Source organism: Lepisosteus oculatus, chromosome 5, assembly GCF_040954835.1.
Source record: "Lepisosteus oculatus isolate fLepOcu1 chromosome 5, fLepOcu1.hap2, whole genome shotgun sequence".
Classification (NCBI taxonomy): Eukaryota; Metazoa; Chordata; class Actinopteri; order Semionotiformes; family Lepisosteidae; genus Lepisosteus; species Lepisosteus oculatus.
Window position 1 is genome coordinate 51757647 of NC_090700.1, and position 16787 is coordinate 51774433.

Consider the following 16787-nt stretch of genomic DNA (forward strand, 5'->3'; position numbering starts at 1 on the left):
CCAGTAGAATCAAACCTCTGGTTAGCAGTGGGAGGTTTTAATTGTAGGACAGTAACAGCACATGAATCAGATATTTACAAACACACCTAAGGAAAAGAGTATTAAATTAACATTTAGACTTGGTTGCCATTACCTTTACGAGAACAAAAAAACAATACAACTACAACTGAGAATTGTAGCCTTTGCCTAAAGCAAATGTTTTAGTACTCCCAGCTGTACCCCACATAGTGCATCTTGGTACTCTTACTGGCAATTTATTTTTACAATAAGATCATGGATATTGATTTTTTTACAACAGTAGCTCTTATACAGCTCGACAACTAAAAGATTCCAGAGAGTGTAAAATGAAATATGTTAACAAGCAAAATTTTCCAAATTAGGAAAATGTTAGATAAAGAAAATTAATTGTGACAATACACTACCACTAACTCTTGCATTTTATATTTTGAGCAATCACATGCATAGCTCAGGCAACAGAATTCATACCTAAACTTTTTCTGACCTCAGGTCAGGGTTTTTTCAAATCTTCTAGAAGATGCAGAGGATTCATTTGACAGCCGTCATAGCTGACTGGATTTTCTCTTTTCAGCTACAATTCACTTAAGGTATTTACAATAAACAACTGCCAAACATACCATTCATGGCATCAAATAGAATATTACATCAACATTCATGGGGTTTGGGGACTAAAACTGAACAAGTAAAATAAACATTTATTATAAACATGGTTTTAATTTATACAGGTACACACAGCATTCAGAAATCCTATGCAATCACTCCTGCACTGTCCAAATTTTAATAAAGATGCATATCAAAAGTCAGGTGAAAGGAGGAGGAAAGACTTGTGATGACAACACTAATTGCTTTAGCCACTTTTGGGACATTTTTAAAAAGACAAGGTGACAACTGCAACCGAGCACTGACAGCTATATAGGAGGAGGCAGGAGCATTACTAGGCAAATGAGCAAGGCTGTTCGGTTCTTACTTTAAATAAAAATGTCAGAGGAAAAAGAATACATAAAAAGTACAATGTCTGCAGAGTAACACTACACATTACCACTGCACTACATTGTTCACAGTGGCCTTTTTTACTGTACTTAGTAACTCAATGAATGTGGTATGGACTCTTCTCTTTGCATTTCAAATAACATGCCCATCTCACCGTTTTCTTTGTTGTTCATTTGTATGTTTCTTATGTTTGAATTAATTAAAATAAAGATAATAATATTTACTTTAGGTATTACTGCATGTTTTATAAAACTCCCTGGATAAGGCTGTCTGCTAAATAAAAATAACTGCTCACTTCCTCTGTAATCTCAAACACTGGGAGCTCCAGAAGGCTGCCTGTCAATTATAAATCACATGAAAGCCTTTGCAGGTTGGTAAGTCATGACATCTTCAACAGGTTAATAAATCATTAGAAGGTGGGTACTGGGCTCCACTCCAAGGAAAAGTGGTCATGACAAAAACAAGCTTCTCATTCCTAATTCTGAGCAAGCTCCTCAGTACCGAATACTATGGTTCCCAACCCTGGTACTGGGAATACATACACTGGGTGATTTTCAGTCAAGCTGAGCTCTCGGTTACATACATGAAATCTTAATTGGCCTAACAGGTTGAATCTGTACTTGTTTCAAGTTTCTAAACATGCTGGAGGTTAATTATTAGCTATGGCATTTTAGAGGTAACTTAAGTACCCCAACGTCTTTCTGCTCCAGTCAAGCAACATAGTCAAGTTTAGGACTTAATTAAATGACAATTGAGTGGGAAGATAACCAGCAGGTGTGTGGGTCCCAAGGGTCTACAATTCAGCAATGTTTTCACTTATAAACATCTAGTAGAGCATTCTAATGTCACAGCTAACATCATCCACATTCTGAAAGGGCTTTTATCTACCCATTTGAAAAAGGCATGTACTGCAAGTATGTTCTCAGTTCAACATGCCTTAGGTTACGGAGGTACTTCAGATACAGACCACACTCATATCCTACAACACTACCAGAGCATTTTGATTTATTTTAGAAAACCTTCAATTCTGTTTTTAGAGCCAAAACCATCCCTTACCATAAAGTTCATGTGTGGGAAAAGATGCAACAGATGATGCAAAGCTGAACTATGAGCTCAGCAGCTATGCATTAATAATGAGCTCTATACAAAATTGTGGAGATCTTAATATGAGAAAAGAAAACTGTGCCTCTACAAAAATGCACACAAGGAAAGCTGCCACCAGGGACCTCATTATAAAAACCTTAAAAATGTCTATGTCAGAGAACAGGGCATAACAGCATGCTTGGGAGCTGACAAAACATCCACACTGGATTTTGCAATTCTAGCATATTATTGGGAGCAGTCTATCCAGCACACATGGTGTTGTTGTGAAAAAAATGTGATAATTAGGTTTAATTTTCCACACAGTTTTAAAGAGTTATAAATTAATTGAAAAAGGATGATGGTTTCCAGAAATGCTGAAAAAGAGGTATAAACTGGACTTTATTTAAAACCAAGTCCTCTGATCTATAGCAGATGATGCAATTTAAAAACTGCTTTTGGCGCAACAGATGAAGAATGTTTTCCGTTCCAGAGGTGACAGGGAGTGATGCAGGTTTCAGATGGCAGGTAAACGTGCTGCCTGAGAGCCAAAATACCTTGGGGTAATCTGAATCCTCTGAATGTGTGGCAGAGGACATGCAAAGCAATGACAGGGGGTAATAAACCATTACTGAAAGAAATGAAATGGTGTTTGATTTACTTGAACATCAGATATAGAGATTAATTGGATAGATTCTTTTAATTATTCAGTAACCATGGGAAACCCTGGACTGAAAAACACTTTTGTGGTACATCACAAATAGATTAGAATGCTTCACTTAAACCTAAAGAACACTCCATATACTAGCAACTGAGCAGCATGCAAGACAATTTGCATTAGAAAAAAATCAAAGCCAAACTGAATTTAGATTAATATTAGCAAAGAGCAGATATTTTGTATAATGTAATTCTACATTGTGTTCTAAGAATTCCTAAAATAACTGCCTTCAAGACACTGTGGAAAGGAAAAGAAATACTCTAACTATAAAAGAACAATGAAAAGATATGGATGTAAAAATGATGAAATCATAGTGTACTGAACTTCAATACTCACACCAAACTACATTCCATCTGTATTTCCAAAGAACAAAAAAAACTTTGAAGAAAATCTGTAATTCTGAATGTCAATTTGAAATGTAGGCTACACAGAGGGCTGTGATTTTCACAAAACAATGAATAAAACTCATTTAAACCCTGTGAAGGAGGATTTTGAAAAACTGTGTTTTTACAGGTTTTATTAGCTTTAACCCAGTTTTAAATCTAAATGAAAAAAAGATGAACAGTAGTGATAGAGTCGCATAGAAGTGGCACTACACAGCACCCCACAGTCTGCTGCACCTTACAGATCACAGTATAAAGGACTGTGGTCATAGCTCACTTTTATCAGATACTGTATATTGCGTGTCTACTATCTTTGCTTTGACCGTGAGAAATTTGATAGGGTGACCAAAGTAAGAGCTTTCAGTTCTCATGATATTAGATTAGCCAGACTCGGCGCTACCAAGGGATGAGAAAGCAAAGTAACAGGATGCAAAGTTCAACAAACAGCTTCAGATGGTAGCCTTTAATTGCTTAGTAATAGGGTGAGAGAGGACTTTACACTACATTTTCAATTCACAATTTGTGTAGATATTTCTTCAGAATGGTATTGTGAAAATGTATATGCTGCACATTACATGCTTAACGTTCAAAACATTGAACATTAGCATACATAGTTAGAAGCCACACTGTGTAAGGTCAATTGTATGAAATGCGGCCTCATGCTTTATTTTAGAGAACCATTTTGTAGAATCCATTTGCATTCTAGGGTCGGTGCCAGGTTATGTTGCGGGAGTAGGTGGAGGCAAAGACACTTATGTACATGATCATGTTCTACATTCTGGGAGAAGGAATCCTCTCGCCACTTTCCATTTTTCAGCTACATTTCCCCTATCCCTTGCCTATTTTCTGAATTCTGGGACTGGGGAATGATGCCCTAACCCCTGGGCTGATGCGTTCAATGCAACACACTTTCAAATTCCCTGCGATTGTATCTGCTCAAGACGTGCAGTATTATATATAGCTTCACATTAGAGTTAGCTAAGCCACATGCACTAAAAAAGTTGGAACTTGGAGATCCCTTTAATGGGACTTCTATGAGCTCAGTTTTGGTAGATAAGGCAAATGATTAACATAAAAAACCTCTTTGAGAAAAATTAATAACTGCTATGTATACAGTAAGCATTTCTGTAATGGCCACACTGGAAAAGTGTCAAACATTTTGGAACTTCCAAAGGAAACAATATTGCAGAACATGGTTAAACGCCAAAATTGATCAAATGAAAATGCTATTTTGTTCAATTAAAATGTACTGTAATAACATTAAAACAACAACAAAATTGGTTCTCATAAAAAAAACAATCTCAAGGAATCTATTACAGCCATTTATCGAGACATAACTGGTACTTGCAGATCTCATTAAAATTGTCCTAGCAGATCTTACAATCCGTTTCAAAAGGTTCCAAATACTTCAACCTTTTTTCCCCTTAAAAAAAGTTTAGGTCTAAAAATCAGGAAAAACAACATGAATGTTAGGTATAGATTTTAAAGGATATGATTTTTAATAAACAACAAAGACTGTTTAGAAAAAGGTGAAAAGCGCTGAATAAATCAGATGAATGCCTTAATATTTTCTTAATTTCTCAAAATATGTAATAATTTTTTAACCCATAAAACCATTCTGAATTAAAAGTGGTAACAGTGATACAAAAGTTTAATACAATAACCAGCTTGTACCAATCGTGTTCCAATGGGCAGAAATGAAACAGAAATTATCTATAAGCTTTACATCAAAAATCAAATTTAAAAGGACATCTTTAATGTTCTAATCAGATGAATATGTTCTATTATTCCAACTACTGAGGTTAGAATCTTGGGTTCTACAGTTAGAAACAAGATATCATCTCGCTTTGATGAATTGAGAGGTCTCCTTTTTAAAGAAAGAGCTTCACATATTCATGGGAGTAAATAAGTAGAGTAAAAAATAATTAGAACAAGGGTTATGAAAACTATCATGTTAAATATGACGGTATATTAGATTTGTTAAAAAAAAGTGCTAATATAGTAATATAGATTTGACTTTTCAGCATGGAATAAACCTTAACTTGTTCCTATTTCATTTCATTTGTCCAGCTTATGTTTGAGAGACATGAACAGGAAATATTTAATCAGAAGTCAATCTGTATTTTTCTCACTTGCAGAAAATGTTTTGTTAAATTCTTTTTAAGACAACAAACACCTAGAAATGCATACGGACAGGAAATTAACTTTCAGAAATGATGCAACTTTCTGAGGTAGCTTTAGTTTTTGGTTTTAAAGTACTAACCTTTATAGATCTGGAAAGGACCAAAAACTTTCTTAAAGTGATATGCCAATATACTATATCAATCTTAATAAAAACAAATAGTGCATGTAGATATTCAATGACTTAAAAGATAAACCTCTGCACTACGGACAGTTACTAATGCCTATTTCAGTGCAAATCAGAAGTGTTTGCTTGCACAATTAGGCCTATGCATGCTATAACTGGCTGTGTTTGGAATAACACAAACAAAAATACATACAGACTTAACTTAGGCTACCCTGCTCCAATCTGGCGCCTTCTGACGGTAAAAAGCTTCCCATAATGATAAATATAGAGAGCAGTTTTACCAGCCATCATTTTCTGAGCTTCATACGGCTCCATGTAGCCATCGTTCTCTGTGACTTTCTCCTGAACAGCCTGGGTCCCGCTGGCTTGCTTGGCATCAAAGGGATCTGCGTAGTCCTCTAGGATAATGAGCTGCAAGTAGAGAGAAGACAATGGCTTCCAATTACTTAATATCAACAATGTAACAACTGACAGGCACATCCCATATACTACACTGATACCTGGATCTTTGAACAGCTCAGGTTTAGATTAGCTTGTACTAATCTACCATCCCTTACCATAAAGCCTGTTAATTTTTTCAAGTGCTGAAAAATAATACTCTCACAATAAGAGTATTTGGACTCTGTATGTTGCCCATATTTATATTGACCTCTATCCCTCTGTCAACCTTTTTCAGAGAACTCATGATTTATTAATTTTTATAAGAATCTTTAGTCTCAGTTATATAGTTATTGTATATAGTCTCAGAGTCAGCCAAGAACAGTGATTCCAGTGAGTAAGGTGAAGAACTGAAACTAATCACAAGTAATTAGCATGAAATGTAAAATTCCTTACTATTTAACCATAATTTAAATAATTATAACAGTCCTACACTGCAGCAAACTAAGTATTCTATTGCACATTAAACTATGAAATTGTTAATATCCTGTATACCAAAGGAGTTTCATTTTTAATTTCAAATTTTTTCAACAGCATTTTTTAAAGAATAGATAAGCATGCAATGTTTCCAGGTAAATATGATATAGCTTAAGCATGCTATCTGAATATTGTCATGACTATCTAAATATTTAAGAATTTAAGTACCTTCTTTTGTTTCTAAGCAGTTCTACATCATAGTAAATGGCAAAATACCCATCTTTGCTATTAAAATACAAGTGTTGATGAGGAAATGCAATACTTAGGTTTTAAAATCTAGTATATTTATGACTGAGAAAATGCCTAAATTGTCTTCAGATACCGGTTAAGCCTTCCCAGATTTGGGCTAAATCAAACAGTTGAAATGCGAATAAGATGCTAGTTTGTATGGCTGGATTTTACAGAGACCACCATATGGACTTGGACTTCAAAACCTGGCAACAGCAAAAGTGATGTACACTGCCAGTCAAAAACAGTGAAGAAACAAGAGATGTACAGAAGGATTGGGGGTGGGGTTTTATTGCTTATGCCCACTGCCGTACCTTGGCTGATCAAACCTCTTTAGCTGTAAAGAGAAAGTGGTGTACCTGTAAGAAACTCTCACACGAGAAAAACCAGAACCAGCCTCCCTTTCTCATATTCAAGAAGAGTTGTGCAGACAGTTTTTATGAAGGTTTTGTGCGATTTCTGAAGATAACAGCTCAAATACTTATCACAAGTTAATACCTAACATTTTGAAATAAAATCTTTTACACTGGCAAATAAAATATTCAGAGAAACTATTCAATTTCAAAACTTAGGCACACGTGGACATTTGATCAAATCACATGCCCTCCTCAGTCCTATGGGATTATAGTACAATAGACATTTTACATACAGTTTATACAATAAATACGAAACTAGGCAGCTGCAAGCAAAATTAGACATGTATAAATTTACTGCTATGTTTTTATTATTTTTCAGGGGCATGGCAGACATTTTACCCTTTTTCTTAAGAAACCCCCCCCCCCAAAAATTCAGAAACCTCAATATAAGCATAGCTTAACTGGTGTTCTTTAACAAATGTTCCTGGAAAGAAAAGATCAACCCACTGAAATTAAACAAGCTTGCATTTTTAGAGAAGAACCATTGAAATAAAGAAATAGTTCACAAACCATTCCTGGCAGGTGTGAATAATTAATTCTAAATTGCATTGCTTCATGCAGAGGGTTCAAAATCCCACTGGGGAACCTGCTTCTGGACCTTTGAGCAACACATTTTTCCCATACTGATTCTGCAAACCCACATGTATAAATAGGTACCAAAATTTGTATGCTAAAAAAATGTAACCCTTGTAAATTGCTTTGTAAAACTGATAAAAGTATATACAGAGCATTCTCAAATGGTGAAAAATGCAGGCTTGAATATCATTTTTGGCCACACCTGAATACAAGGGTTGATAGGTTTTAGCACACCTTGAAGAGAGGGGTCACAGATGTACCTCTAGCTCATAATGTTCCCCAACAGTCATCTCTTCCAGGATGTTAAGTATGAACCAGACGAAAGGTCAGATGACCGGTTATTTTCCGCGTGATGTAAAAGAATAACCACAGAAACTTTGAGAAAGGTGTGACCCTCGGACTGTCTGCCACAAATTTTGTGAAAAGCACCGACTTCAAACTTGCACAGCCTGGTTACTTAAGGGACCAGGGGATACAGAAATCATTCTAGCGATGACAGAAGAAAGGGTGTGACTTGGTAAAACCAGGGTCTCAAATTCCTCAGGAAAAGAAACCTCTAATTAAAAAAGGGACTGCAACTCCCAATGAGTCATATAATCAAGGAAGGAGTTTGTTTCATTTTAGCTCTTCACTTAGCAGGCAAAACAGGGGAATCCAGGCCTTTCTTATCCCTCTCGCCTTAGCTTTAGAATGTCATTGTAGTCTATATATGCATAGTTATTAGTCATTTCAGACAGATGTTCTTCAGGACATTTAGCCACTTTAAAAGGGGGTTTTGGCTGGCATCAGGCACACTGAGATGAAGGAATATATATTTAATTAAATCTGGCATTTAATGAAATGGCCTTTTATCCTGTAGAGTATTAACCCTCCTATTGTGTTGAGGATTTGGTTACATAATCTTTGTATACAAGATAAATCCTACACAGCCGAGCTTTTATTTTTTGGAGTAGTGCATCCCAGCTAATCAAATCCTGTAAAAATGTTACAAAGTCCGAATCACAAATCATAGAGGGACTGGAAGAATGTCTAATGGAACACAAATAATACAAGGACTATATTTCTTATAATAAGATAAATCTAAGAGGTTAAGTCTGAAATTGCATATATGTCTTCAAAGGTTCACTTCTAAGTTTCCTTTCATTTAGTCCACAATATTGACAGTTTCGTTTTCTGCTGTGCTTATCTCCAATTCTGACCTTAAAAGAACCAAGTTAAATAAAAAAAACCCTTCCTCCAGTTGGCTTCTAGAATAAAATTAAACAGTTAAGACTGAAAAAAGATTTTTATGCCTATTTTTCATAATTCACTTAGGTGATCAACGTCCAGAAAAAAACAAACTAAATATGTAAAGAAATAAAAATGACTGAAAAGCAAAAAAGTAGATGACTGAATTGAAAACACAGCTATTATGTTTTGAAAAAAGCGCATTGTCTGTTGCATTTTCTGTGCTGTGTAACTGAACCGCCATGCTTTCTCAACCACTTCAAAACTGACAGCTTTGACAATCATAAAGAGGTAAAGTTGGTTTGATTGTGCTGAATGGAGTGTAGTAGGTGGTAAATGTGACTGGGAGAGAGATGAATATATCTTAAGACTATTTGAATTTTATGTTCACATTTGAACCACAACTGAATACATGAGAAAAGGGAGCTTGCTTAATCTTACCATTTCACAGAGTTAATGCACTGTTGATGCAAACAGTAACAAACCCACTTGACTGCTTGCACAAAGACTGTTACAACAAGTTTAGGCTTGACATCAGTATTAGTATCCTTATTAGTATAATGTTTAGCGGAAACACTTTTTTGATTGCAGGCAGCAAAAATGTAAACAAATACTGGACAAAAAGGGAAAACTGAGAGTCTAATTATGAAAAAGATTTAAGTATTGATACATTTTCTAAAGATTGTTGATAAGCAATAAAAGAGGCAAACTGTTAGGATCTTGAGTTAAAAACAGATGGAAACTCAAGGGATGTAAAAATGGTAAAAGTCATTTTTAGGCTTCATTGAGAAAACTGCACAGTTTTACTCATTCTAGAAAAGATATTCTAAACGGCGCTTATCTTCAGACAGCACCGTTATTTCCTCAGTCAGGCGCGTTAAAGCTAAAGTATTAAAAAACTATTCCTTCATATTCAGTGGCTCATTTTGTCATCATTAGAATTTGACTGCATCATTAAAATACTTTCAAAATGTTTAAACAATAGAAAAAGCCTTTTTGTCCCCAATTTGATGGATCAGTCCTTGGGACTGGAGAGTTTCACAATCTGACTGTATGATCTTCCAACAGCATTTACTTCATATGTAACAGGAGTCAGAGCAGTACAAATGTTGCAGAAGTGACACTCTTAAAACCCACACTGTGTAGAATTCTGCCACAGCAGTAGACAGACTTTGGGCACAGTGGAGCTCGCCACTGTATAGGGCATCGTACTGCGTTAGTTCTGAGCCTGTGAGCAAACAGGATTGAATCCTAGCAGGGGCAGATAACAGCATAGAAATAAATTTATTGTCAGGATAAAAATAGTCTTTAATTCTTCTCATAAATCAATTAATTCAAGTTTTACTTGAGTTGGTTTGATTTTTTTTGTTAAAACCTGTGAGCAGATATACAACAGAAAAGCACTTTTTTGCTCAAATGAATAGCCTCATTTAGCATTATCCACATTTTAGGAGATTCAAAATGAATAACACTTCCTCTAAAATGAGGAGATGAGTGTTGCAGCTTGTAACAAAATCCATCCCACATCAATACCATTCAATTCCTCACATGGTGTCTAAAACCATAAGCAGTTTATGAAGTTTAGCCTCTAAGTAGTGTGGAAAATTCTGGCTGCGTTGCATATCTGTCCAGACTGCATTAAAGTGTTCCAATAAGCCATTAGCAAAATGATAGACATGGATATGTGCACAATGGTTCGAGATAGTTCCACAACTGTTTTCTTGAGTATCCTTCATTGTGTCACAGTGCATATTACCCTCTTTTTAGCCCATTTCATACCAGATATTTTCTCTGGACAACAGCAAGCCCACCTTTCACAGCCACGATATTTCTGTTTTAAAGAATTTCAGACTGCTTAAGTACTCCGAATCATTGGAAGCACCCGAGTTTAACAAGATTCCTATCTCATGAATTGATGACTAAAAGAATCTGGTGCATTCTGCTACTTATTTTACACAGCCATGTTTTAACCAGAGCAATATCATGAGCCACAATCACTAGGGCCACAAGAGCCACTCACCACCTGTCTGCTGCTCAGGGTTTTATTCATTTCCAGTTTGTTTTAACACGGGTTCAGATTGATCGGAAATTAAAAGTAGAACTACTTTCAAGAAATGGTCAGATGAGATCTTCGGATCAATTGGATGTTAACTACCGATGAGCTAGGTAGGCTAGGTATTAAAGGGCTAGGCTAATGGAAACTCAATTTTGGAAGACAAAAAACACCAAGTAATCCCAAACAATATCTTCATCAGTGCAGATTTAATTTCCATCACAATTATAAGAGTACCCATCATTCATCAGCTCTCTTCATGACCATGGTAGGCAAAAGCTTGTGATACACATGCAGAAGGAAGTATTATTTTAAATCATCAGGATGAATTTAAACCATTACAATCACTGTTTAGTAAATTCGGGATGGGGGGGGGTATAATAGAACACATCAAGAGAAGGAAGTCCCCCTGCTGGGAGTAGAGTATGTTCATGATCAACAGCCATGGCAACACTTCAGTGAGGAGTGGCTAGATTTGCTTTTGTTTAGAGCTTTTGACAAATGCAAGTTAATTCTGCTGGGGGTGCTGGACTTTTCATAAAGGCTTACATTTTCCGAATGCTTGGTGACAACAATTTAATCCCTTCATTCTAAAGAAGCGGCTCACAATCTCTACAGCTCAGACAATGATAAAATACAGTACGTGCTTGCCTGTCTCCTGAGCTAAAGGAGCTAGTGAAGAGAAAACATTACCTTCACACAGACTTGGAAAGCGCCTTCAAAATCAAGGATCTGCTTGGCAAACCAAGCAAATAAAACAATTTACACAGACTTTTCCCCATCAAAGATTAGTCGATAAAAAAAGCTTTTGAGGATTCATACCACCATGTAAAACTTCCTAAATTTCATTCAAATATATAGAACACGAACGCTTTCTCAGACAAATTTAGTTAATGTCTCAATTTCTCACAAGAACTTTGTAAACAACCTGGGTATAGATCATTATGGGAGGTTTTAGAAAATCCATTTCAGTGCTATGTTTATGTAAAGACTGCAATAGCTCCAGTCATTTTACTCCACAAATGCTAGAAGGACCTTTTAGTCCTAGAGGAGCTGCCCATCTTCAGAACAGGCAAGAGTTTCCCACATAAAAATACAATAAAGGCCATTTTCTCATTTTTTTGCCATCTATGTTTTGTATCGACTAGTTTTAAGGTAGACAAGTGGCCTTAACCTTCATTCTCAAAACAAATGTAAACAAAATCTATGCCCAACAGCCAGATCTAACAGTTTCCTTAGTAGACTTACTAACTCACAAGTCTCAGATGCAGACAAATCATTCCAATGGTGACAGATAACAGAAGCAGACATCAGAAATGTTTACTCAGAAGTGGCACCGCACTGCTTTGAATGCGAGGGCTGGATCTGGAGAAGTATCTCCTACAATTTTTGTCCCCCGCAATTGTGAAGTGCAGGAAATTAAGCTTTGATTATTGGCGCTATTTCAAGCCTCAGCAGTCAGATGATGCTTCTTTCAGTTTTCAAGTGATAATCAGATTTAACTATTGAGAGATTTGTCATGTTGTACAATATTGCACATACTTAGTATACTTATTCAGACAATGAGAGCGTTTCAAATATGGTTAAAGATGCGATTACAATTTTGAATCTAGATTAGTACAACTAGAAATTCACCTTTGATGGAAAACAAAAGGGAGGTGCATCTTCTAAGAGCTGATGTTTCAGTTCAGCTTAGCATTTCAAAAACAGGCATAAGGGTAACAATGTTTAGATGTCTTGAGTTGTGTAATAAATTTGTATTAAAAATTAAAGCAAAAAAACAACTACAGTTTGGGGAAATAATGTAAACAAACATTTGGAACATACAGTACATCCAAAAATTAATTTGGCGTGTTTTGCAACATATCCCTGCCGCAAGGATTTGGTACACTAATTTCCTCTCAGTGTTAGTAAATTAGATGCCCTTGTCCTATATGATTGTTCAGGCACATAAAAAGAATTAACTCCACATTTCCATAATCATAATGAAAAGGAGTTAACTCACTGACAAGGCAGGGTAATGCACAGCACTGCACTGCAAGTGAAAGTCTATTGGCATGTACTAGCCACAATCACACATCCATCACACTGTTAATCTGTACCAGGTCTTGACACAAACCCACCACAAGAGAACTGTGCCAAATGCTGAGTTTGCCCCCATCTCTTCAATATGGCAAACTAGCAAGTTAACAGGAGGCACATGCAGCACATCTGCTAAGGGGTCTAGGGTGGGGGCATAGTGTGAAGATTAATTAACACTGTCCAAGAGCAGGTGGTTTTCATTAACCACAAAGGAAACAAAAGTGCTTCTTTTCAGAATAATGATGTAAGAGTGATTAATACTATACCCACGTTAATAATGATGAGAATCTGATACAGCAGTCACGATTAATACCTTTTACATGCAACCAAATGAGATTTGCTGTGGCTAAAATCACTATGAGAAAGAACAAAGAATTCCAGTGTACTACTTTCGAGACCTCCTGGGTGTGTCAAACTCAGAAATCACATGTTTTGAGGAAGACTTGCATTCCCTGAATACAACCTGCTAGATTGTTCGCCAAATTTTGTTTTTTGCTATGTTATGTACCAACGTGGGCCATTGATTTTGAGAGGAAATGAGACTACTAATCTTTTAAGGTTATTATTATTTAATTTTATTGAAGATTTATTTTATTGGAATAACAAAGATAATTGATCTATCAGGATATTTTCATGTCCAATTCATACTCTAGCTGTAGGATGTGCAACTCTCTCTTTGCAATTGCTTTATAGTCACCTATTACAGAGGTTAAGATCCTCATTCCTGAATGACTGGAAAGGTGTCGCAGCATAAGGTCACAAAGAGTTGGTGCAAAACATTTTCTGTGATTTATGTTCAATGCACCATTAAAACATTTATACTGTATAATTAGTTTCTGAAACAAGAAAAAACTCCAGATGACTACAGAATGCAATATTATAGAAACTGAAGTTCTTACACTACCATTAGACTCAATAAATGCTCATTTATAGCAATCACAACTACTCACAATAAGAAATTACGTTCAGTAACAGGTATAAATTATTTAAAAAGTTAAGTAAACCTAACTGAAAACATTAAAGGGGGGTTCTTGTAATTGAGCTGGTGGATGAGTCACTGTACTCTGATGTACTGTATACTGTAGGCCCTGGAAAGCCCCAGTTAGTCTTAGATGTCACTTGTTTTTGAAGATTGGCAACAACTGTAAACTTTTCATTAATCAAGCAAGTTATCTGTTCAATTAAGAGAATTGTGGTCTTTGAGGGCTGAAAAATACTTAATAAATCACTTTTTTTCATTGGTCTCTATGGAATAGGTCCACATCTTTACAAAACTAATTTAATGGTGACCTACAAAACCTGCTGGATTGGAGCTCAAGGGCTCAGGATCTGGGCTGGATAACCATTGTAGATAAATGAGAATGATGCAGACACAAAATAAGGAAAATTTAACTGACATACCACACATGCTATGGCTTACCAGAGCAATTTCTGCAAGTTGCCACAAAGCTTAATTACAGCCTGAAAAGAGTCTGAAACATTTGACTTAGAATACAACATCATGCTACTGTAATACCCAAAAGGAGCTCGTGGGTTACAGAGCAAACATCAGGGGCATAGTTTTCCCTGCTATCTTGTCAGTGAACGATGCACAAGGAGAAAAAAAAATGTTCTGTGATTTATGTCCTGTGCCACTAGGGGATTGTAGGCAGAGATAACCTAATGCAACTGAAGGCACAGCAGCTCTATTATATTAGAGCGTTTCAAAGACTTCGTTGCAGTCTTATTCTTTAATAAAAATGCTATCGCAACAAATGAGAGCCGTCTCAGAGCAGGGATAAACACTGAGGACAGTTGCCAAGTTCAGAATGAAAGCAAAGCATCAAGAGATTTCAGAGAATCAGCTCCTAGGGTACAGTACAGTCACAAAAATAAGGTGAACAGAATCCTTGTGGACTTTGGAGACCTCATTTACCTTATATTTGAATCCACTCAAAAAAATTTTGAAAAACTCCTTTGCCTTACCTTCACAATAGAAAAGCTATTTAAAGCGTTCTCTCCAAGAAAGACAAGTGCTTGCAACTAAGCAAAAACCATACCGGGGCTTAAGCTTCACTGTAAAGAGTTCACTTTTTTAATTAAATTAAAAATGATTCATATACTGTATTATATAAATATTTTCAGGACCTTGAGTCTTTATGAACTCTTAAATGAAGAAATAGCCCAGGACAGTAAAATGTTTAAGGTGATCTCTTCAATTTAGTATTGAACTACTGTGTATACACTCTATATAATGTATATTATACAAACATAATGCTGTGGAAAGAGCAGTGGTTTTGCTATACGTTATATGCTCAAGTTTTACAGGAGGAAAGCAACAAGTTAAAAATATATATTCACTACCTGACTAATGTTAGTTTTGCAGACTCGAGAGTGGCTATTCACTTTTGGGGAAAAAAAGGCTATAGAAAGAAATGTGAAAACTCACAGATGTTAGGAAACAACAATTTAGTCTTGACAGCACCATAGTTGTTAAGATCTTCCATTCTTTATTAATATATTTGTTACTGCAAATGTTGCTTCAGAACTGCAAATGTTGCTTTAAAAAAAAGCATGAAACCTTTGGGCATATGCAAGCAAAATAAAAGGTCTTTAAAAAAGTCGCATCAATAAACCAAGTCCCGTGAAGACGTGAGATTACAATGCAGACATCTCTAGGATTCTCAAACGGGTCACACTGTAAAGGCCACCCTCCAGAGTGTGGGAAGTGTGCTCCAGCTGGAAGGCTGTGCCACTCACCCGTCATGTCTGGGAATCCCCAGCAGTTACATGGCCATGTTCTTCTGGGAGAGGGTGTGGTGCCGAGAGCTGGGATCCTGGGCGTGCTGAGGAACAGCAGGAGCTGAGCATATCCTGCGGCTGACAAAGTTCTGCTGTTTTTGTTCCACCACCTTGTGAAAGAAAGTTATCTTCCCACAAAGTACAATGGATCCAATTCATTTTTCTAGTTTGGTCACTGGGTAGATTGATTGGGGCAATTAGCAACCCTATAATGCTGTAAATTTTTTTGATAAGCAAAAATATACACAATGAACACTTATATTTTTAATTAAATGAGGGCCTTTTTTTGCTTTTTTGTAATCCAGTTTCCTACTGAACTCTTACCTATTCTACAAGTCATAACCCGTTTCTATTTCAGTGACACTAGCTCAGTATTAGGAAATACACAATATACTTTCAAAGACATTTTATCACAGATCACCAAATCAATTACATTTTATATTTTTATCCCTAAGGGACACAGACCTGTAACTACCATTCTTACAAAGACTAAGGCTGGAAAAAAAAAATCAAGCATGAAGTAAAGATCAGTTACCTAAGTCTTAACATAAAAATGGCAAACCTTCAGCATTTATGACTACAATTTCTCTTAGCATTTAGACATGTAAGTGCTAGCATTAGAGAGCTGCATGGCTTCAGGCAGCCATTCTGAAACAAGCAACTACATAAGGAAATGCCTCCCCACCACAGGTTTAACCTTGGGAGTTAAAGCAGCAGGGGAAAAAAAAAAATAGCTTGCCTGTCTAGATTCCAGACAAGGACTGCTGAAAAGGTTAGAAGCAGAAATATTTCACATTTTACTGTCCAGTGCCAACAATTTTAAATTTGTACTTTATAAGCTCCTAAGGTTGATACCTCTCATCTTTTACGTTACTGTATTCTGTTCTGCAGGCATTCCACAGTTACTGTTATATTGGACTTCTGTCTGACTATTTCATTTAATGACATCACGGCTCCTGTCCTTTTTTAAGGAGCTACATGAACCCAGCTCAAACTATTCCGTTTTATTCTG

At 36.2% G+C, this 16787-nt stretch overlaps 1 protein-coding gene across 6 annotated transcripts in view; it reads right to left on the minus strand.

The window, feature by feature from the left end:
* LOC102698536 (SH2 domain-containing adapter protein F-like) overlaps nt 1-16787 on the minus strand; it is a 115390-nt gene that overhangs the window by 79910 nt on the left and 18693 nt on the right. For all 6 annotated transcript variants that reach the window (XM_015343687.2, XM_015343685.2, XM_069190621.1 and 3 more), the window contains exon 2: nt 5779-5908. In XM_015343687.2, coding sequence (XP_015199173.1) covers nt 5779-5908 — 130 coding nt within the window. The remainder of the gene's footprint in view (nt 1-5778; nt 5909-16787) is intronic.